The 24,197-nt window shown below is 43.0% G+C and overlaps 1 protein-coding gene across 2 annotated transcripts; it reads right to left on the minus strand.

The window, feature by feature from the left end:
- Window positions 1–17,878: 17,878 nt before the first annotated feature.
- On the minus strand, window positions 17,879–19,767 carry LOC109742306 (4-hydroxyphenylacetaldehyde oxime monooxygenase). Of its 2 annotated transcripts, none has more exons than XM_020301396.4 (3): window positions 19,355–19,767; window positions 18,687–19,273; window positions 17,879–18,603 (listed from the first exon to the last, which is right to left on the minus strand). In XM_020301396.4, exons 1-3 carry the CDS (start codon window positions 19,713–19,715, stop codon window positions 17,998–18,000), a joined length of 1,554 nt encoding a protein of 517 aa, XP_020156985.1. In that variant the 5' UTR covers window positions 19,716–19,767; the 3' UTR covers window positions 17,879–17,997. The 2 variants fall into 2 exon arrangements, with proteins under 2 accessions (XP_020156985.1, XP_020156986.1); XM_020301397.3 differs by having other exon boundaries at window positions 19,351–19,703.
- Window positions 19,768–24,197: the final 4,430 nt, after the last annotated feature.

Genomic DNA, 24,197 nt, shown 5'->3' on the forward strand with positions numbered 1-24,197 from the left:
AAGTGAAGCACATAGAGTATTCTAATAAATTCTGATTCATGTGTATCTCTCCAAAAGGTGTGTACAGCACGTATGATTGTGGTAAACTAACAAGCAAAGACTCAAATCATACAAGATGCTTCAAGCAAAACACATATCATGTGGTGAATAAAAATATAGCCTCACGTAAAGTTACCGATGGACGAAGACGATAGAGGGGATGCCTTCCGGTGCATCCCCAAGCTTAGGCTTTTGGTTGTCCTTGAATTTTACCTTGGGGTGCCTTGGGCATCCCAAAGCTTAGGCTCTTACCACTCCTTGTTCCAAAATCCATCAAATCTTTACCCAAAACTTGAAAACTTCACAACACAAAACTCAACAGAAAATCTGATGAGCTCTGTTAGTATAAGAAAACAAATCACCAATTTAAGGTACTGTAATGAACTCATTCTTTATTTATATTGGTGTTAAACCTACTGTATTCCAACTTCTCTATGGTTCATACCCCCGATACTAGCCATAGATTCATCAAAAATAAGCAAACAACACACGAAAAACAGAATCTGTTAAAAACAGAACAGTCTGTAGCAATCTGTATCAAACGTATACTTCTGTAACTCCAAAAATTCTGAAATAAATTGGTGGACGTGAGGAATTTGTCTACTAATCATTTGCAAAAATAATCAACCTAAAATCACTCTCCAGTAAAAAATGGCAGCTAATCTCGTGAGCGTTAAAGTTTCTGTTTTTTACAGCAAGATCATAAAGACTTCACCCAAGTCTTCCCAAAGGTTCTACTTGGCACAAACACTAATTTAAAACATAAAACCACATCTAAACAGAATCTATATGAATTATTTATTACTAAACAGAAACAAAAATAAAATTGGGTTGCCTCCCAACAAGCGCTATCGTTTAACGCCCCTAGCTAGGCATAAAAGCAAGAGTAGATCTAGGTATTATCATCTTTGGTTTGCAATCAATAAGTGGCTCTCATAATAGATTCATAAGGTAATTTAATTTTCTTATTAGGAAAGTGTTCCATGTATTTTATTAATGGAAATTGAAATCTAATATTTCCTTCTTTCATATCAATAATTGCACCAATCGTTCTAAGGAAAGGTCTACCAAGAATAATAGGACATGTAGGATTGCAATCTATATCAAGAACAATGAAATCTACAGGCACATAATTCCTATTTGCAACAATAAGAACATCATTAATCCTTCCCATAGGTTTCTTAATGGTGGAATCCGCAAGATGCAAATTTTGAAGAACAATCATCAAATTCACGGAAACCTAACACATCACACAAATTTTTTGGAATCATGGAAACACTAGCACCCAAATCACATAAAGCATAGCATTCATGATCTTTAATTTTAATTTTAATAGTAGGTTCCCACTCATCATAAAGTTTTCTAGGGATAGAAACTTCTAATTCAAGTTTTTCTTCATAGGATTGCATTAAAGCATCAACGATATGTTGGGTAAAAGCTTTATTTTGACTATAGGCATGAGGAGAATTTAGCACGGATTGCAACAAGGAAATACAATCTATCAAAGAGCAATTATCATAATTAAATTCCTTGAAATCCAAAATAGTGGGTTCATTGCTATGTAAAGTTTTGACCTTTTCAATCCCACTTTTACCAATTTTTGCATCAAGATCTAAAAACTTTGAATCATTGGGACGCCTTTTAACTAAAGTTGACTCATCCCCAGTCCCATCTTTATCAAGATTCATATTAGGAAACAAAGATTTAATAGGAGACACATCAATCACTTTTAGATCTTCATCCTTATTATCATAAAAACTAGAAGAATACGCTTTCACAAAGCAATCTTTTTTAGCATGCATCCTAGTGGTTCTTTCTTTGCATCATCAATGGAAATTATCATGGCTTTGAGAGACTCATTGATATCATGCTTAGGAGGAATACATCTAAGTTTCAAAGAGTCAACATCAAGAGAAATTCTATCCACGTTCCTAGACAACTCATCAATCTTAAGCAGTTTTTCTTCAAGCAAAGTATTGAAACTCTTTTGCGAAATCATAAATTATTTAACACTAGTCTCAAAATAAGAGGGCAAATTATTAAAATTTTCATAAGAGTTGTTGTAGGAATTACCATAATTATTAGAGGAATTACTAGGGAACGGCCTAGAATTAAAGTTTACTCTATATGCGTTGTTACCAATTGTTCCTACCAACAGAATTCACATCCATAGATTCATTATTATTCTCAATAAAAGTAGACAAAGGCATATCATTAGGATCAGAAGAAACACTCTTATTAGCAAACAATTTCATAAGTTCATCCATCTTTCCACTTAAAATATTAATTTCTTCAATCGCATGAACCTTTTTACTAGTAGATCTTTCGGTGTGCCATTGACAATAATTAACTATAATATTATCTAGGAGTTTAGTAGCTTCTCGTAAAGTGATTTCCATAAAAGTGCCTCCCGCGGCCGAATCTAAAAGATTTCTAGAAGCAAAATTCAATCCGGCATAAATTTTTTGTATAATCATCCATAAATTCAAACCATGTGTAGGACAATTACGTATCATTAATTTCATCCTCTCCCAAGATTGTGCAACATGCTCATGATCAAGTTGCTTAAAATTCATAATATCGTTTCTAAGAGAGATGATCTTAGCGGGAGGAAAATACTTAGAGATACATCTTTGCACTTATTCCATGAATCAATACTATTTTTAGGCAAAGAAGAAAACCAAGTTTTAGCACGATCTCTAAGTGAAAACGGAAATAGCTTCAATTTAACAATATCATTATCCACATCTTTCTTCTTTTGCATATCACACAAATCAACAAAGTTGTTTAGATGGGTAGCAACATCTTCACTAGGAAGGCCAGAAAATTGATCTTTCATGACAAGATTCAACAAAGCAGCATTAATTTCACAAGATTCAGCATCGGTAATAGGAGCAATCGGAGTGCTAATAAAATCATTGTTGTTGGTATTGGAAAAGTCACACAATTTAGTATTGTCTTGAGCCATCGTGACAAACAATCCAACACACAAGCACACAAGAAGCAAGCGAAAAGAGATGAACGGAAAAAGAGGGCGAATAAAACGGCAAAGGTGAAGTGGGGGAGAGGAAACGATAGGCAAATGGCAAATAATGTAATGCGAGGGATAAGAGTTTGTGATGGGTACTTGGTATGTCCTGACTTGTGCGTAGATCTCCCCGGCAATGGCGCCAGAAATCCTTCTTGCTACCTCTTGAGCATGCGTTGGTTTTCCCTTGAAGAGGAAAGGGTGATGCAGCAAAGTAGCGTAAGTATTTCCCTCAGTTTTTGAGAACCAAGGTATCAATCCAGTAGGAGACTACACGCAAATCCCTCGTTCCTGCACAAACAATCAAGAACCTTGCAACCAACGCGATAAAGGGGTTGTCAATCTCTTCACGGCCACTTGCAAAAGTGAGATCTGATAAAGATAATAACATAAATATTTTTGGTATTTTGTTGTATAGATTAGAAAGTAAAGTTTGCAAAATAAACGGCGACAAAAATAGCACGTTGGCGGGAGACTAATATGATGGAAAATAGACCCGGGGGCCATAGGTTTCACTAGTGGTTTCTCTCAAGATAGCATAATCTACGGTGGGTGAATAAATTACTGTCGAACAATTGATAGAAAAGCGCATAGTTATGAGAATATCTAGGCATGATCATGTATATAGGCATCACGTCCGTGAGTGGTAGACCGAAACGATTCTGCATCTACTACTATTACTCCACACATCGAACGCTATCCAGCATGCATCTAGAGTATTAAGTTCATAAGAACAGAGTAACGCATTAGGCAAGATGACATGATGTAGAGGGATAAACTCAAACAATATGATATAAACCCCATCTGTTTATCCTCGATGGCAACAATACAATATGTGCCTTGCTGGCCCTGCTGTCACTGGGAAAGGACACCGCAAGATTGAACCCAAAGCTAAGCACTTCTCCCCTGGCAAGAAAGATCAATCTAGTAGGCCAAATCAAACTGATAATTCGAAGAGACTTGCAAAGATATTAAATCATGCATAAAAGAATTCAGAGAAGAATCAAATATTGTTCATAGATAATCTTGATCATAAACCCACAATTCATCGGATCTCGACAAACACACCGCAAAAATAATTACATCGAATAGATCTCCAAGAAGATCGAGGAGAACTTTGTATTGAGATCCAAAGAGAGAGAAGAAGCCATCTAGTTAATAACTATGGACCTGAAGGTCTGTGGTAAACTACTCACACATCATCAGAGAGGCTATGGTGTTGATGTAGAAGCCCTCCGTGATCGATTCCCCCTCCCGACGGAGCACCGAAAAAGGCCCCAAGATGGGATCTCACGGGTACAGAAGGTTGCGGCGGTGAAAATAGGGTTTCGTGGTGCTCTCAGATGTTTTCAGGGTATATAAGTATATATAGGCGAAACAAGTAGGTCGGTGGAGCCACGAGGTCCCACGAGGGTGGGGGCGCGCCTACCCCCTGGGCGCGCCTCCCTACCTCGTGGCCGCCTCGTTGCTTCCTTGACGTCCACTCCAAGTCTCCTGGATTGCGTTTGTTCCAAAAACGATCCTCGTGAAGGTTTCATTCCGTTTGGATTTCGTTTGATATTCCTTTTCTGCGAAACACTGAAATAGGCAAAAAAACAGGAATTTGCACTGGGCCTTCGGTTAATAGTTTAGTCACAAAAATAATATAAAAGTGCATAATAAAGCCCATTAAACATCCAAAACAGATAATATAATAGCATGGAACAATCAAAAATTATAGATACGTTGGAGACGTATCAGGCCAACATATTTGTTTTGTTCCTATGCCATTGGATGTGTTCATGAAAGATTGGAAAACCCGTTTGCAGAAAAGAAGAGAACATCAAGAAGAAATAGTGGAAGAAGTTAATGGACCGACGAAAGGGGTAAATCTTTTGGTGGAGAAGGTTCAAGGGGATGGTGATGCAAAGGGGCAGCGATGGAGTTTTTTTAAACACAGTGTAAGATCAAGAATCGTGCTTGCAAGATGATAATTGATGGTGGGAGCTTTACAAATGCCATTAGCAAAGATCTTGTGCAGGCTTTGAGTTTGTCCATGTGGAGGCACCTGCACCCGCACCACGTGGAGTGGCTATAACATTCTGAAAATTAAACATTAGACATAAGGTACGTGTGCCATTTGCTGTTGGAGATTACATTGACAAGGTGGACTGTGATGTCTTACCGATGGATGCTTGTTAGTTGCTACTGGGAAGACCGTGGCAGTTTGATCATGATGCAGTGCATGCCGGAAAATCGAACACATACACGTTCATGCATGATGGGGGAAAGCATGTGCTAAAGCCAATGGTAGACAGTGCAATCACTAGATAGCAGCAAGTTCCGGAGAAGGTCCTGTTGGATATTGACTCGAAACCGAGGACGGGTTCTCTTGAAGGGAGGGAGATGACACGACCACTATGACATCCAGTGTGTCGTCAAACATCTTTCGTATTTAGGCTGAATCAATTAAGAATGTGGGAGATAATTTAATTACCTGCATGGTTAGTCATGTTCAGAATTGTGTTTTGGCTCGACAGCAAAAACAGGTTGTGGACTCGGATAAATTACATAAAGGGAAAGATGGAAGACTATGCATAATTTGTGGGCATGAGATTATCGAGTCAAATAGAAACAAATGTGTTGTGCCTGCTAGACGTCAAGATCAGAAGAAAAATAAATGTGCCGAGAGAAAAATGTGGTGCAAGGTTAAATGAAGAGTTCTAATTGGTTTAACGTGTAAAGAGAGGAGTCTGTACATGCATGCGTTCAACAATGAGTTGATTAGCCAGGAGGAGCCACGACCGGCTAAAATAATTCCCAACTTTCGTACTCACCCATGTATAGTTTTTTGTAGGTTCAATTCCAATCGTAATTAGTACTTGATTATTAGCCTTAGTTGGTACGTGTGTTACAAGAAGTCTAGAAGGGCACGTCTTTTCATCATATAAGAAAGAGAAACAGCATAGATCTTGTGCGTTAGTTTTAGTAGGTAAGATTTGGTTTTCCTTTCTTCTTATCTATAGAGATTAGGTTAGTGTGTGTTTGTGCCATATAAAAGGCAAAGGCTTCGGCTGTGTAAAGGGGAGATTTGAGTTTTATTCGTGAGTTATGAACAAGGTTCAGAAAACGTCCAGTTTTTAGGCGAACTAGTCTTTAGTATTTTATGTGATTTTCCCATCGAGGAAATTACTAGCGACGGAGGGTTGACCATCACAACGACGCCTACGTGCTGATCCAAGGGAGTCATTATCTTTGTTCGTGTACCGTTCGTGCATGGGTAGAGATTGTTATTGGAGGTTGCAAGGAGGAACATCGGGAAAGAACTGCTGATCTTGCATCGCCGTGAAAGGTCGGGCCGTCTTCACGCATGAATAAGCGTCTCGCTTGTCCGTGCCTTATCAAGTGGTATTCAGAGCAAAGGTTAGTCACGGCGACTCAGTTTGCAATATTGTCTACGGAGTTGAGCATCAACATGTTGAGCAGGAACATATTGATGAAGGAGGAGGGCATTGGCGAGGTCACTCTTTTTCACACTTGTTGCATCATGAACGAACGCCGTGTCAATCTGACGATCGATGAGGGTACTGCAGTCAACATGGTGAGCATCGAGGTGGTGGAAAAATTGGGGCCGAAGATGTCAGCTCTTGAAAGACCGTACACGTTGAAGTGGTTCAAAGGTGAAATCAAAATTACGCATCAGCTTTTGCTAATTTTTTATTTGGGAAAATATTCTTGTGCGGAATTTTTTCATGTTTGTCCAGTGTCCATGATTTCGTGCCATCTGCTACATGGGACCCATGATGCAACACTACTAGAAAAAGGGCTATAGATGGAATGGCCACTAATGGCGCACCAGACATGTGGTGCGCCATTGCTATATAGCAATGGCGCACCACGTGCTGGTGCGCCATTAGTGTGAAAGACACTAATGGCGTACCAGACAAACGGTGCGCCATTAGTAACAATTTTTTTTTATTTTGCCAGACATACTAATGGCGCACCAGGACATAGTGCGCCATTACTAGTTGTAACTAGTAATGGCGCACCAGCAACATAGCGCGCCACTAAAATATTTTTTTTTATTTTTTTACTTTTTTGCAAAACTACTAATGGCGCACCTGGTGCAGTGCGCCATTACTAGTTTAAGCTAGTAATGGCGCACTGCTCCCCGTGCGCCATTAGTGTATATTTTCTGGACACTTGATCTCGATCCCCTCCATCTCGATCGCTATCCCACCTCGCCAGATCCGGCCCCCCTCGCCGCCGAGCACCCCCCGCACCCTCTACCCCGCTCCACCGGGCGCCGCCGCCGACCCCCCGCACCCTCCCCCGCTCCACCGCCGCCGACGACCCACCGCACCCTTCCCTGCTAGCTCCACCGCCGCCGACGACCCACCGCACCCTTCCCTGCTAGCTCCACCGCCGCCGACGACGACCCACCGCACCCTCCCCCGCTCCGCCGCCGCCGATGACCCACCGCACCCTCCCCGGCCCGCTCCACCGCCGTCGACGACCCCCTGCACCCTCTCCGGCCTGCTCCACCGTCACAAATGAATGCTATAGCTAATTCCTCCCTCTCCCTCGCCAGTTCCCCTTCGTCCCTCTCCCCCGCGCCAGTTCCTCTCCGTCCGCTCCCAATCCGCGCCCCCGCCGCCTCCCTCTCCCCATCCTCCCCTCCGACCCCACCCCACTCTCGCCGGAGCAGCGCCGCAGGGCCGACACCAACCTCGCCCTCGCCCGCGCGCGCCGCAACCTCCGCCTCGCATTCAACAGCTACACACATTCTACACCGAGGACAAGGACATGAAGAGCGATGGTTATCAGAACTCCGGGGTAACGATGGAATCCTACACCGGTAACGACAAGGACAGAGCACCCCCCCCCCCCGCAACCCCCGACGACCCACCGCACCCTCCCCCGCTCCACCGCCGCCGAGCACCCCCCGCACCCTATTTTTATAAAAATTATTACTGTTTTTATAAAAAAATATTACTGTTATGATTTAAACAAGTTTCAACATATTTAAACACAAATAAATATCAAACAGCATTTTAAATGCATTTTTTATAAAAGTTATTACTGTTTTTATAAAAAAATATTACTGTTATGATTTAAACAAGTTTGAACATATTTAAACACAAATAAATATCAAACAGCATTTTAAATGCATAAAAATAAAATTGGGGAGCCTGGGAATCGAACCCAGGACCTCCTAGTGTGTGTGCTGCGTGCTGACCAGTCGGGCTAGTGGGCGTGTTCTGATGGAGATAGGGTTAGGTGGGATATAACCTGACCAGTCGGGCTAGTAAGTAAAACAAACTTCTAATGGCGCACCAGGGGGAGGTGCGCCATTAGAATCGACGTACTTATGGCGCACCATGGGGAGGTGCGCCATTAGAATTTATACTTGTTCCCCTCGCACTGTCGCCTCCCTCCCTCCCTCGCTCGCTCGCCAGATCCCCTCCTCGACCCCAACCGTACGCCGCCGCCCCCTTGCTCCGCCCCCTCCGTCCGCCGCGCCTCCACGTCGTCCGCCGCTGTGGTCTTGCGCTGCCTCGACGCCGCCGCCCCGACCCCCGCCGGACTCCACCCCCGCCCCAGCACGTACGTCCCCTCCCTCCCTTCCCCCATCCCCCTAGCTTCTCCTCCTCCTCCTCTCACCACCCGTGCATTCTTCTGCTCGAAAGGTCAAGAAGGCGGCCAAGGACGCCGACGACATCACGGGCCCCTTCCTCCGGATCGCCGCCCGCAGCCTCCTCGACGCCGGCGTCCACCGGAGCACCACGACCGCGTCTGCGACCTCGTCTCTGCTCCGCCGCCGTCTACGACCTCGTCTGCGACCGCGTCCATCAAGGTGAGTTCTTCCATGGATCACTTCCAGGCCGTCGGTGCCATCCTGTTAATCAAGAGTGCTACTCCATCTAACTGCCATGAGGGATTATGGTGAATTTGCAATGCAATGCCAGTACTACACCTGACGATTTGCAATGCCAGTGTGAATTTGCAGTGCAAAAAAATTGCCAGGTCTGCACAATTTTTGTTCTAGTTACTTTCGAAACAAGGAGAGCTTTGATGTTGACTAGCATGCTGATAAATTATGAGAAATTAAAGTTTCTCAGATATGCCAGCAAGAAAATTCCTGTTGTTAAATTCACTGAAAATTCAGTTAATTTGGCTTTACTGAAAACCTTACTGAAACTAAATTCAGTTAGCTGGGTCATCTTCCACTTGAGAGGCTGGAATGATATCAGTGGCAATTATTTCCTATGATATGATGTAGCAGTAGTAGTAGTATATTGTGCTTAGGGCATGAATCATATGCAGCAGTAGTAGTAGTATTTTGTGATGAGGTTGGAGATTATGACCCCCAAACTAAATCTCCTAGGACCACAAATCATACCATCTCATCCATATAAGAAGCTTGAACAGCACCTTAACAATGAGGCACTACTAATTGGGCTGCTGTTTCCTCCCCAAAAGAAGGCATCTGTGTGTTGCTTCTCAACCCTGGTGCCTTGCAGGTGAGATCACCTGCTTTATAGCTTTCTCTTGCTGCATAGGAAAGGTATTTTGCAGTGCTCAAGCAAAGTGAGGATAGTTTTTGCACAACAGCTGAATGTAACTGAATTTTTGAACACATGAATTGTAGATAGTATCAGTTAACTAAGATTGCCAAAATATCTTGTTTCAAATATTGTATAGTACTGCATATCTTGTTTTTTTGTAATATAATGCTTACCAAAGGTTTCAATATTTTGCTGTTACCATTGTTCTTTGAGCATAATTCTTTTTCATTTCCTACTATCCTTATTCTAATTCTCTGAAATTTTGAAGCTGGAAATAAACTGCCAAAACTGAAAGAAATTGGAGTGTTGAAGATATGCTAGTGCTGAATTTTAGTAGTAGACTAAAATAAATTTTAGAATGACTGAATGTATGCAGCCTGCAGTAGTGTAGCTGTACCAAAATCACATATGCCCTAATGTATGCAGTCATGTTTTTATGCCATTCTGACTTGTCCACTGGGACTTCTCTCCTGTGATGTCTGTTTTGTTTCTGCAAAAACCCATTCAGTAGTGTGGGACTGTGGATCATTAGCAATGAAACCCTGCTTTAGTTCAGACTTCAGAGATATTTGCCTTTGCTTCAATAGGTAGTTTGCTCACAGTCTAAGTTGAGCTGATTTTGTTGGGTGACCTATTAGATCTGGAATGGAAGCTCACATAAGTTGAGCTGCTTTTTGTCCATATGAAAGCAGAGGACCATATGGTCTGTGGCCTTTTCATCCATATGAAAGTAGAGGCACATTGTGGTGCTAGTTTGCTGGGTTTTGTCTCCGACCATCGTGTCGTGATGATTTTGCAGGTACCCCGAGAGGCCCTTGAGTTTGCCGGAATGTCGATTAACTTCCGTTCCGGCAAATTCGGGTACTCCATTTGTCCTATTTTCAGCAAAGGTCATGCTGAAATTTTCCGCGAATTTTAGCATGACTTTGCTAAAAATAGGACATATGGGGCACTTGCGACTAATGCATGGGCCGGGGTATCTTAGTACTTAATTAAGTAGGATCAACTGCCCCTTTATTCTTGCTGCATTAAACCATAGGTGGCAATAGAGCCAAGTGATTAGGCCCAACTTAGAATTCTCCTTCCCTTTTCTTGATAGGGTGTATTATTAGAAGATACCCATATATATCAGTCAACCTAGGGTCCCTCGGCATCGATAAACCCTAAATGATGAAAACTTAACTTAGCATTTAGGGTGCCTCAGCGTCGACAAACCCTAAAGGATAAAACCTTGGCTTTTAGGGTGCCTCGGTGTCGATAAAAACCTAAATGATGAAAGCTTAGGCTTTTAGGGTGCCTCGGCGTCGACAAACCCCAACATATTCTATTTGGATGGCCCTGCTAACCCTTCACCATAAATACTTGAGATGGATGTAGCAGGCTTAAAGAAAGAAATGTTTTTAGGCCAACTCCACTGGGCCTGGCTGAAAATGCACAAGTGTGCATGACTAACAATATTCTATTGTAAAGCTAAACAGGAAAGAGGAACCACTCATCCTAACCATTAGCTCTCAAAATTACCACTTCACTTCTTACTACTGAAAATCATAGACCATCTCCATTCACCAATTGCTCAAACCAGTTCGAAGGGCGTGTTTTCACCACACTGTGGATTATCTTATTGGACCCAACAGAGATGATGTAGTTTTGAATTATGAACATAGGAAATGTCGTCATCGGACGACGAAAGTCTCTCGGGGGAGTGCGACTGGTGCCACGACGGTCGAGGTCTGTGCGACAGGCCTCACCTGGACGATGATCGGCGCTTCAGCATTAAGCTCGAGGAGACCTTCGAAGTTGAAACGGTACGCAACGACGACAAGTGTTTTTTTCATAATTAAGCATGACTTCAACTATTCCAACGTGTAATTTCATCTTTTACAATTCGAGTATAGTTTATCCCATGCCATGCAAGACGCTATGTCTTGGAAAGGATGGATTTTGAAGATCATGAAAATTTTGAAACAAAGAAAATTCACCTAAGGACACATCATGATGTGGATTTTGAAGTAAATCTGTATAATGCTGAGAGCGTAACCCATTTTGGTTGCAAAAATTGGGAAGCATTTTGCAAGATGTATGGTTTTGATGAGGGTATGCTTGTCACCATGGATCTTGGTGATCCTGGCATCGACCAAGACAATATGGACATTTGGGTCCTTGTTGATACGCCTCCAGTTCTACCGCTATGTGAGTTTCTCAAACATAGTTAATTATTAACTAATCTATATTGTTTATTTCAAAATAGTTGACAACTTATTTCCATTGACAGCTTATTTTGATTGTTCAAAAAATGTGCGGAAAATGGTAGACAAAACCCACTACACCGATGGCTCCGAGTTAACTTATAAGGAGAAAACTCATCTGGTCGGATTTTGTACTGATATTGAGAATTACAATATCTACAATCAAACTCCTCATCATTATGGTCCTCAATACGTGCCACTAGTGCACGTGTTGAACTACGGTAACTACTATGGAGATACCCTGGTAAGATTTCTTACTATTACGACATCCGTGCATATTTTGCATAGTTCTAAAACTAGTACATTATCATTGCTAACTATGAAGTTATTACTATGTTTTTCAACAGATAATCCCAGAGGATTGTGTGCCTCATTTGATGTATCAGAATGGTAGGCTTGATGTTTTGAATATACAACCAGGTCATCCTACGAATCTCAACTGTCCATACCGAATTTCTAAAAGAAGTGGAGACATGCAAATCAAAGAGTGGAAAAAATGTATGGACAGTCGCAAGGAGCTTCTTGGAAGCAAAAGGAAGCGAGGCGCAAGAATTGGAGACAGGATGATCTCCATTCTCCATAATGGAGAGTCAGGGTCTATATTGTTTTATGCTATTTTACCTTAAAGAGGGTATTTCGGTCCTACCTAATACTGATGATCATGTGCTAAGAACAATTAAGTAGGGTTGGTTCGATGACTGTGAGGATGATGATCGTATGACTTGTTATTAATAACGAGTAGAAGTTGTATGATGATGATTAGTAGGACTTGTTAGGATTAGTATTAATTTCGACAAACTCGCTACTCGCGGTCTCGAGACTTGTAATGTTCTATCTTTGTTCGGTTTTTTGATTTCGGAGACTAATATGATGAATTGTATTCGGAGACTAATCTTCTATTGTATTCGATGAATCTGTTGTTGCTGTGTGGTGCTGTTTATATTCTGTCCAATAATATATTTTGTAATCTGTGCAAATATCAGAAAAGAAAAAAAAATCCCTAATATACATACTAATGGCGCATCATCCAGATGTGCGCCATTAGTATGCCAAAGGATACTAATGGCGCATCGCCCACCAGTGCACCATTAGTATGGCAAAGCACATGCCCATTGGGAGGCATACTAATGGCACACCGGGGCCTATACTAATGGCGCACTGCCTGGTGCGCCATTAGAGTACCAGATACTAATGGCGCACCAGTGGTGCGCCATTAGTAAAAATTACTAGTGGCGTGATGCTAGTGGCGCACCAGTGGTGCGCCATTAGTAGGCAAAACTGGTGCGCCACTAGTAAGCCTTTTTCTAGTAGTGCAAGCGGCGTTGGGGCTGTTCGGAATTCCAATAAAAATAGTTACTCTCTATCTTGGAAGGGCCAACATATTTGTTTCGTTCCTATGCCATTGGATGTGTTCATGAAAAATTGGAAAGACCGTTTGCAGAAAAGAAGAAATAGTGGAAGAAGTTAATGCACCGGCGAAAGGGGTAAATCTTTTGGTGGAGAAGGTTCAAGGGGATGGTGATGCAAAGGGGCAGCGATGGAGTGTTTTTAAAACACGGTGTAAGATCAAGAACCGTGCTTGCAAGATGATAATTGATGGTGGGAGCTTTACAAATGCCATTAGCAAAGATCTTGTGCAGGATTTGGGTGTGTCAATGTGGAGGCACCCGCAACCGCACCACGTGGAGTGGCTATACAATTCTGGAAAATTAAAGATTACACATAAGGTATGTGTGCCATTTGCTGTTGGAGATTACATTGACAAGGTGGACTGTGATGTCTTATCGATGGATGCTTGTCAGTTGCTACTGGGAAGCCCGTGGCAGTTTGATCATGATGCAGTGCATGCCGAAAGATCGAACACATACGCGTTCATGCATGATGTGAGAAAGCATGTGCTAAAGCCAATGGTAGACAGTGCAATCACTAGAGAGCAGCAAGTTCCGAAGAAGGTCCCGTTGGATATTGACTCGAAACCGAGGACGGTTTCTCTTGAAGGGATGGAGAATGACACAACCACTGTGACATCCAGAGTGTCGTCAAACATCTTTCGTATTCAGGCTGAATCAATTAAGAAGGTGGGAGATAATTTAATTACGGGCATGGTTAGTCATGTTGGGAATTATGTTTCGGCTCGACAGCAAAAACAGGTTGTGGACTCGTATAAATTACATAGAGGGAAAGATGGAAGACTATGCATAATTTGTGGGCCTGAGATTATCGAGTCAAATAGAAACAAATGTGTTGTGCCTGCTAGACGTCAAGATCAGAAGAAAAATAAATGTGCCGAGAGAAAAATGTGGTGCAAGGTTAAATGAAGAGTTCTAATTGGTTTAACGTGTAAAGAGAGGAGTCTGTACATGCATGCGTTCAACAATGAGTTGATTAGCCAGGAGGAGCCACGACCGGCTAAAATAATTCCCAACTTTCGTACTCACCCATGTATAGTTTTTTGTAGGTTCAATTCCAATCGTAATTAGTACTTGATTATTAGCCTTAGTTGGTACGTGTGTTACAAGAAGTCTAGAAGGGCACGTCTTTTCATCATATAAGAAAGAGAAACAGCATAGATCTTGTGCGTTAGTTTTAGTAGGTAAGATTTGGTTTTCCTTTCTTCTTATCTATAGAGATTAGGCTAGTGTGTGTTTGTGCCATATAAAAGGCAAAGGCTTCGGCTGTGTAAAAGGGAGATTTGAGTTTTATTCGTGAGTTATGAACAAGGTTCAGAAAACGTCCAGTTTTTAGGCGAACTAGTCTTTAGTATTTTATGTGATTTTCCCATTGAGGAAATTACTAGCGACGGAGGGTTGACCATCACAACGACGCCTACGTGCTGATCCAAGGGAGTCATTATCTTTGTTCGTGTACCGTTCGTGCATGGGTAGAGATTGTTATTGGAGGTTGCGAGGAGGAACATCGGGAAAGAACTGCTGATCTTGCATCGCCGTGAAAGGTCGGGCCGTCTTCACGCATGAATAAGCGTCTCGCTTGTCCGTGCCTTATCAAGTGGTATTCAGAGCAAAGGTTAGTCACGGCGACTCAGTTTGCAATATTGTCTACGGAGTTGAGCATCAACATGTTGAGCAGGAACATATTGATGGAGGAGGAGGGCATTGGCGAGGTCACTCTTTTTCACACTTGTTGCATCATGAACGAACTCCGTGTCAATCTGACGATCGATGAGGGTACTGCAGTCAACATGGTGAGCATCGAGGTGGTGGAAAAATTGGGGCCGAAGATGTCAGCTCTTGAAAGACCGTACACGTTGAAGTGATTCAAAGGTGAAATCAAAATTACGCATCAGCTTTTGCTAATTTTTATCTGGGAAAATATTCTTGTGCGGAATTTTTTCATGTTTGTCCAGTGTCCATGATTTCGTGCCATCTGCTACATGGGGACCCATGGTGCAAGCGGCGTTGGGGCTGTTCGGAATTCCAATAAAAATAGTTACTCTCTATCTTGGAAGGGCCAACATATTTGTTTCGTTCCTATGCCATTGGATGTGTTCATGAAAGATTGGAAAGACCGTTTGCAGAAAAGAAGAAATAGTGGAAGAAGTTAATGCACCGGTGAAAGGGGTAAATCTTTTGGTGGAGAAGGTTCAAGGGGATGGTGATGCAAAGGGGCAGCTATGGAGTGTTTTTAAAACACGGTGTAAGATCAAGAACTGTGCTTGCAAGATGATAATTGATGGTGGGAGCTTTACAAATGCCATTAGCAAAGATCTTGTGCAGGATTTGGGTGTGTCAATGTGGAGGCACCCGCAACCGCACCACGTGGAGTGGTTATACAATTCTGGAAAATTAAAGATTACACATAAGGTATGTGTGCCATTTGCTGTTGGAGATTACATTGACAAGGTGGACTGTGATGTCTTATCGATGGATGCTTCTCAGTTGCTACTGGGAAGCCCGTGGCAGTTTGATCATGATGCAGTGCATGCCGAAAGATCGAACACATACACGTTCATGCATGATGTGAGAAAGCATGTGCTAAAGCCAATGGTAGACAGTGCAATCACTAGAGAGCAGCAAGTTCCGAAGAAGGTCCCGTTGGATATTGACTCGAAACCGAGGACGGTTTCTCTTGAAGGGATGGAGAATGACACAACCACTGTGACATCCAGAGTGTCGTCAAACATCTTTCGTATTCAGGCTGAATCAATTAAGAAGGTGGGAGATAATTTAATTACGGGCATGGTTAGTCATGTTCGGAATTATGTTTCGGCTCGACAGCAAAAACAGGTTGTGGACTCGTATAAATTACATAGAGGGAAGGATGGAAGAGTACGCATGATTTGTGGGCCTGAGATTATCGAGTCAAATAGAAACAAATGTGTTGTGCCTGCTAGACGTCAAGATCAGAAGAAAAATGCATGTGTCGAGAGAAAAATGTGATGCAAGGTTAAATCAAGAGTTCTAGTTGGTTTAACGTGTAAAGAGAGGAGTCTGTAACAATCGGACGTCCCAAACCAATTCACGTCAATTGCTTCAGTTAATTAATTCTTTTTCTGACCCACAGCTGCCAAGTCGCTCCTCCTTCACCAAGAAAGAAAGCTAGGGTTTCGGCCTTTCGCCGGCGCTGCCGCAGGTCCGCCTCGTCTCCGGTGGCCCTAGGGCCATGGGGGCGCGGTGGATCCTGCCAAGGGCCGGGGAGGAGGCCTCCGTTTTCAGTCGTTTTTTCCTGTCTTGTTAGGGTTTGTGTCATGTTCAGGAAGGCGAGACGGCGGCGGCTCCCTGAAGATGGAATAAAGGTCTCCCCGTCTAGCCCCCGTTCCGGCGGTGCATCTAGCATCGTTGGTGGGCGTGTGGAGGTGTGTCTCCGGCGGATCTATCTTTGGTGGATTTGCTCGGATCTCGTCGTTGTTCGTCTACGTTCGTGTGTCTCCGGGTTGAATCCTTTCAACCTACGTTATTCTTCATCGGTGACGGTTGCTGTTCTGGTGCGCTGGTTCTATGGGGCCTTAGCACGACGACTTCCCGACTGTCTACTACAACAAGTTGTGTCCGACACCGGCGATGGAGGGGTGATGATGGCGGCGCGCCTTCGGCTCGCTTCAGTGCTTGTAGTCGTCGCTAGGTAGTCTACGGATCTGGATGTAATTTTTATTTCTGATGTTCGTTGTACTGCCATGATTGAAGATGAATAGATTGGAAGTTTTTTCGCAAAAAAAAATAGTCTGTACATGCATGCGTTCAACAATCAGTTGATTAGCCAGGAAGAGCCACGACCGGCTAAAATAATTCCCAACTTTCGTACTCCTCCATGTATAGTTTTTGTAGGTTCAATTCCAATCGTAATTGGTACTTGATTATTAGCCTTAGTTGGTACGTGTGTTACAAGAAGTCTAGGAGGGCACGTCTTTTCATCATATAGGAAAGAGAAACAGCATAGATCTTGTGCGTTAGCTTTAGTAGGCAGTAAGATTTAGTTTTCCTTTCTACTTATCTATATAGACCAGGCCGGCGTGTGTTTGTGCCATATAAAAGGCAAAGGCTTCGGCCGTGTAAAGGGAATATTTGAGTTTTATTCGTGAGTTATGAACAAGATTCAGAAAACGTCCAGTTTTTGAACGATCTAATCTTGAGTATTTTTTGTAATTTTCCTATCGAGGAAATTACTAGCGACGGAGGGTTGACCATCACATCAACGCCTACGTGCTGATCTGAGGGGGGTCATTATCTTTGTTCGGGCACCGTTCGTGCATGGGTAGAAATTGTTATTGAAGGTTGCAAGGAGGAACAACGGAAAAGAACCGATGATCTTGCATCGTCGTGAAGGGTCGCGTGAAGGGTCGGGCCGTCTTCACGCACGAATAAGTGTCTTGCTTGTCCGTGCCTTATCACCAATTGAGAGGTTTTTATTATCAGTTTTGCTACGTCTCAGTCGACTTAGCTAGACTTCGTTATGTCTCAGTCGATGTTATATTCCATTGATCTTGCATTAAGATTCGTACAAAAATTTCTTTTCAGTTTTTCTTTTCTTCTCATATACTATATCACTTGAGTGAGACTTGGTTAAGTCTCAGTCGACTGAGACCTAGACACACCCTTTTATTATATTTGAGCATTTAAACAAACTTTTTTATTCATCGGGAAAACACTCGGTGGCATTTGGAACATGAATAGATATATCACTACCGCTTAACAGCGACAAGCTCAAGGGCAACCTTCTTGCGGAAAACAAGCTGCCCTGTTTCCTCCATATCGATGTCGTCCTCCTTCATCCCCTCGGGAAGCTCCCAGTCGAAGCAGTACAACAGATTGGCCAGCACGACCTCCACATTGGCCACGCCCATGGCGATGGCAGGGCAAGCCCTTCGCCCCGACCCAAACGGAAGGAGCTCGAAGTGCAGTCCCCTGAAATCAACGTGCGCCTCCTCAAACCTCTCGGGGAAGAACTCCTCCGGCCTGTCCCATATGTCCGGGTCTCTCCCCATGGCCCAAACGTTCACGTGTATCCTGGTGCCCGCAGGCACGCTGTAGCCTGCGATCTCGCAGCTCTGCATGGTTTCCCTTGGAATCAGCAGAGTCCCCGGTGGGTGCAACCTGAAGTTCTCCTTCACTACCATCTTGAGGTACTTGAGGCCTTGGGCATCTTCTTCGTCCACTCTACATTTGTTCCGCACCGCGGCGCGCACCTCGGACTGCGCCTTCCGCAGCACCCTTGGGTTCCTCATCAGCTCCGCCATGATCCAGATCGTAGTGACAGCACAAGTGTCGATTCCACCGGCGAATGTATCCTGAAATGAAAATTAACATAATGAATTTTGTGATATCAGTTGTCCGATAAACTGAATGTAGATTGTAGTCGAACGAAGCATACCATCAGGATTCCCTTGATGTTATCACGCGTCAGCGCCAGAGGCCCATCTTGATCCCTCCACATCTTCACCAGCGCATCGACCATGTCCTCCTGCACGCCGGCCGCCAGCCTCTCCGGCTCCAGGTGCTTGTCGATAACCGCGTCGAAGAACCTGTCGATCTTTAGGAAGACCCTCCGCCGCCGCGACGCCACGCCGGTCAGGGCGTCCGCCAACCGTGCGAGCGCCCACGACGGGAAGAAGTCCTCGAACGTGAAACTGCCGAGCACCCGCAGCGTCTCGTCCATCATCCGCTGGAAGCTGGTCCTCTCGAACGACTCCGACCCGTACATCTTCCCGAAGGCCACCGTGCCGATGATGCCGTCCGAGAGCGCGTACAGCTTCTCGCTGAGGTCGACGGGGGTGCCCGGAGGGGTGCCGGCGAGGGAGGAGACGAGGCGGTCGACCTCGGCGGCCCGGGCGTAGGCGAAGGACTGGACGCGCCTCATGCTCAGCAGCTCCAGGACGAGGAGCTTTCGCATCTCGCGCCAGTAGTCGCTGTAGGGGCCGAAAGCCACGTCGAGGAAGTTGTAGCTCAGCATCCTTGCACCTGCGTGGTGATAACATCAAGTACGTTCATATTCCGATAATTTTTGAGCTAGAAAAGTACAGATTCGAACTACGCACTTGCCTGGTGAATTTGGCCGGCTGCAGCAGTGCAGGTCGTTCGTCCGGAGAACCTCCTTGGCCGCCTTAGGCGACGCGACGACGACCATCCGCACGCGGCCGAGCTGCACCTGCACCACCGGCCCGTACTTCTGGGTGAGCGACTGGAAGTACCGGTGTGGCCGGCCGCCGAGCTGCAGGAGGTTGCCGAGCACGGGAAGCTGTTTCGGGGGCCCGGGTGCGTTTCTTGCTCCCTGTGTCGACCTTCCCTTACTGCCGCTCCTGAAGAACAAGTAGAGGAGAGGTAGGAGAAAGAGTGATAATACGAGCGGCGGAAGAGGCCCCATGGACCATGGTGATGGGTTGGGAGGAGAAGAAGCAGCCATGGTGACGGTCTGGAGTTCTTAATGTAGCCGGGCGATGAACGATCGCTTTGAATCCGCGGATCTCCGATCCTTATCTTGTCTATATCTATTACATCATTTATTATCGTTTTGTCTTTTATATTTAAAAATGGTTAGAACCAACCACCTAGTTTTCCTGTATATGAGTCATGTAAAATCAACAAGTGGTGCATGTCCAACAAGTGATGCATTGCTCTCTACCATGTAAAATCAAAATCGTGTAATTGTTGCATAAGATGTCTTGATAATACCAAATAGCCGTGCGATCTTAGACATGACATACTCTCTACCATGTAGCATGCATTAGTGCTCTTTTTTGCGCATTAGTGCATTCCAAATTTTTTTTTTCTTTTCAAAAAGAAGGGATACGTCAGTCTCTACATCAAAGCGATGCATACAGCCATTATATTATATTATATTAGTGCATTCTAAATAGGGTATAAATCTTATCCCATATAATTGTGGCATGTTTAATCTCTATGTTCACACTAGTTTTCAATTCCAAATAGGATATTATTTTTGACACATAACTCATATTATCTTGACCAAAATCATAAATCAAAATTTGACATGAAAAATACAGAAATAGAGGAAGTGTCATTTGTCAGAGATGCTCTTATGATGCGCGCATCAGCACCCTTAAAACTTGTCCTAGCCACCTTGACAGCTCCATGATTGCTCGGCATAGCCGTAAGATAACGTGCAGATCTGGCCTTCCGTATATGTGCTCCAGATTTGCATCATTGCAATAAATTGATGCCCATGCACGTCAAACCTGTCTAGCCTTTCTTGTGTATGCGTCGCAACTAATGAAAAATCAGTTATTTTTTCTTCCCCGGAAAGTCCACAACAACGCATGTGCAAACTTTGCCTGCATTGCTTCTTCTCCGTTCCGAAGCACCGCATGCCGCCATTCCCCTCTGTTCCTCGGAGTCTTGTTTCAAACCTTTTTTTTCCCTTAACAATATAGTAGTACTATACTATCTGCTTGCTGTTTTTTTTTCTGACACCCGCGGGAATTTCCTATTCTTTGCCCACGTACAAATGGTGCACCCCGTCCCTGTTGGACGGGCCCAGTTCGATCTATTTTTTAAATCATTCGCTAAAACTGGGTTTGAGCTGCCCCTCATAAAACAAAACTGGGTTTGAGCTTCTGTTTTTTCTCTGGTTTGTTTATCTGATGGTTTTTCGTTTTTCTTCCACCTTTTTTTCTTTTCCTATTTGGTTCTCTGTTTATATGTTTTTGTTTGGCTTTGGTCGGTCTTCTGTTTGTTTTCTTTTCCTTCCATTTCATGGTTTCATTTTTTCTAAATGCATGAACATCTTTAAAAATTCAAACACATTTTTTAAAAAGCAATGAATATTTTTCAAAGTTTATGAAAAATTTATGAAATTCAAAAGGATCTTTTGATTTTTTGGATATTTTATAATATGTTAATATTTTACTTTTTACTCATATTTTCTTTAATTTATAAAATATTTAAAAAATCCATTAACATTTTTTAACCCATGAAGATTATTTTTATTCACAAACTTTTCAAATGTGTAAAAAAATTGGTAGTCGGTTTTTCTTAGAGCTAGGAGCTGCCATTTTTACTTAGAGCACTATGCATAAAAATCAACACTGAAATAGAGCGCGTGAAAACACGGGAGGATCAACCCAGGACTACTTGGGACACGAGAGGATTAATAAGCGAAGAATAGGAGCCCCCTCACCCACCCCTTGCGTGTTCAAATGGCCTAGACACATTTTAATCATCGTGGTTGCCAAACAAAGCTGGCCTTTTCTAGGGTGTCAAGGAAAGTCAGGATGAAGAGTCAATGTGGTGATGAAAGCTAAGGTGGCGATCATGGAAGGCAGTACAACGATGGCTCTATGAGAAAGGGGCCATAGTTTCCATGGCTTGGGTGATGATTTTGTGCCACATGTGTAGTGAGGTTGTGGGTCTAGACCACACGACCTTTCATGGTCGGTTTGGATTCTATATCGGGGCGAGGACTCTGTATTCTAGTGCGGTGGCCATGGACTATGAAATAGTTATTTTGTGCCATGGGACCCGCCAGCGCTTATGCCGTGCGGGGATGTAGCTTGCCACAAGTCGTGGATGTTGGGGTCACAACTTTGGAGGGTGGTTATGGTAGTCTGCCCATGCACTTAGGAGTGGCTAGACGTCGGAATGGTTGCCTCGGAAATGTATGTTTGATTGTGGTGCTCGCTCTTGGTCGTATTGGTGTTTGAAGCCTCGAGCTTCTTTGTGGTTTCCTGCCTGTTGCTGCAGGAGCGACTTGGTCTACTCCTCCCATAGTAGATTTAGTCTGGTGTCGGTGGTGGTGATAGATAGTTGGTGGAGTGTCTCGACGTAAGTCGAAGTCGATGGGTTAATGTTGTTTAGGTGATATGCTTTGCTCTTGGTGTTATGGAAAAAGATGCAATAGCAACAAGTATATTGGGTCATATACGTTGTCAGGTGCGAATCTAGCGGCGAGTGGGCGATGGAGATAAAGAGCACATCTGTGCACGTGCTCAAAATAAAACTTTTCAGCTTGTTGTAAGTTCAACTAAAAAAATTATTGTAAGTTCCTTAAAGAAAACGAAAAACATGCTAGGAAAAAGCGCTCATGATTTCCCTTCTCATTTTCAGGTCCGCATCCTTGTTTCCATTGATGAGCTGCTTGCCACACCGTAGTTTGCTTTCTTATTGGGCTTACAGTGAGGAATAAGCGGATCTCACATTAGCTCCATGGCGTTGGTCTCTTACCTAGAAAAGTAAATGTTTGAGCTAGAGAAACTTCTGGCCCCGCTTATGGCGAAATCCTATTTGACACGCGTTGAGCCAACTACCAGCATTATGCACACGCGAGTGACCGAGCGACGCGAATGGGCCAGCCCATTTTGCGTAGATAGCGTTCATACAACTGCATCCAGTTTCTTTCACCGGCATTCCTTTATTGTGTTTTTTTTATTTTCCATTTTCATTCATTCTTTTTAATTTTATTTTTCTGTTTTCCGTTTCTTCTTTTTCTCATTCCTTTTTCTAATTTTCAAGTTTTTTTATTTTTTCCAGAAAATGATCGTATTTTTGGAAAAGAATAGAGAATCCAAAAAGTGTTCGTGCTTTTGAAAAAAGATCAAAATTTCAAAAAAAAGGTTGTGTTTCCAAAAGTGTTCATAAATTTGTTTTGAAATAGAGAATCCAAAATCGGGAATTAACAACTATTCATGTTTCTTCAAAATTTGTTCGAAATGTTTTTGTTCAAAATGTACACAACTTTTCAAAAAATGTTCAGGATTTCAAAATTGCTCTGGAATTTAAAAATGTTCGTATTTAAAAAAAAATCAGCATGTTTTTCTTCAAAATTTTCAAAACTTTTCAAAAAATGTTTCTGATTTAAAAAAATGTTCATGAATTTTATAGAATATTCATGTTTACATTTTTCATCCATTTCAAGAAAAATTCACAAATTTAAAAAAAATCATATTTTCGAATTTTGTTTGGGGGTTTAAAAAATTTCAGGTTTCCGATTTTTTGGAGTTAATTTAAAAAAAATCACGTTTTCAAATTTAAAAAATGATCCCATTTCAAAATTATGTTTGTGATATCAAAAAATCTTCCTGTTTCCCGCAAATGTTCAGTTTTTTTAAAACTTGTTCACAAATTTGAAAAGTTTCTGTGTTTCCCACAACACTTAGGTTATTTAAAAAAATGCATTCAAAATTCCAAAAGTAATTTGGATTTGCGCTGGTGGTTGGTTCTTAAGGTTTTACGCTGCTATATGATCAGTAACGCTCGCTAGTTCAACGCTAGTAGCGCGTGATCTTTAGCACGGGCCTCCGGGAGGGCAAGTTTTTTCTGGAGCTACATTATGCATTCGCCGCAGAAAGCGGCATATAGGAGGTCTCCTGCTCACGCACACAATAAAAATGAAACTGTTGCGCGGACGATGCATGCCTGCACGACAACGGCCTGATGGGCAATCCAGCCGTCTAATCGCTGGTATGCACGGACGAACTGATGTGCATTTGATACTTTCCTACACGATCCTTGTACGAGACCAACAACCATTCAGATTCAGAACAAGAAGGAAATCAACAGCTCATACCATCTGTCCCAATTTTTATTGTAGGTGTAGCATCGTATATATCATCATTCAGCACGCAATAAGCATCAAATACGGCTCTGGTGTAATAATGCTAACAAAAACTTGTGCTATCATGCCGGACCAGAAAGTACTCCGTACAGCTCGAAAGTGCCCTATATATAAACACAAAAGTAGTACTAGTCCACAATCAATCTAGTTGGTAGATTTGAACCAAATTAGGTGACCGGTTCATACCATAATCGATCTTTACATCACGGTCGTCAAAACATGTGTTCAACGGGAAAAGTGTGGACAACGGTTGAGAACAATTGGTGGTCAAACAGATAATTTTGATCACTAACGAATCGTATGCACGCATTGACC

Source organism: Aegilops tauschii, chromosome 7 (assembly GCF_002575655.3).
Source record: "Aegilops tauschii subsp. strangulata cultivar AL8/78 chromosome 7, Aet v6.0, whole genome shotgun sequence".
Classification (NCBI taxonomy): Eukaryota; Viridiplantae; Streptophyta; class Magnoliopsida; order Poales; family Poaceae; genus Aegilops; species Aegilops tauschii.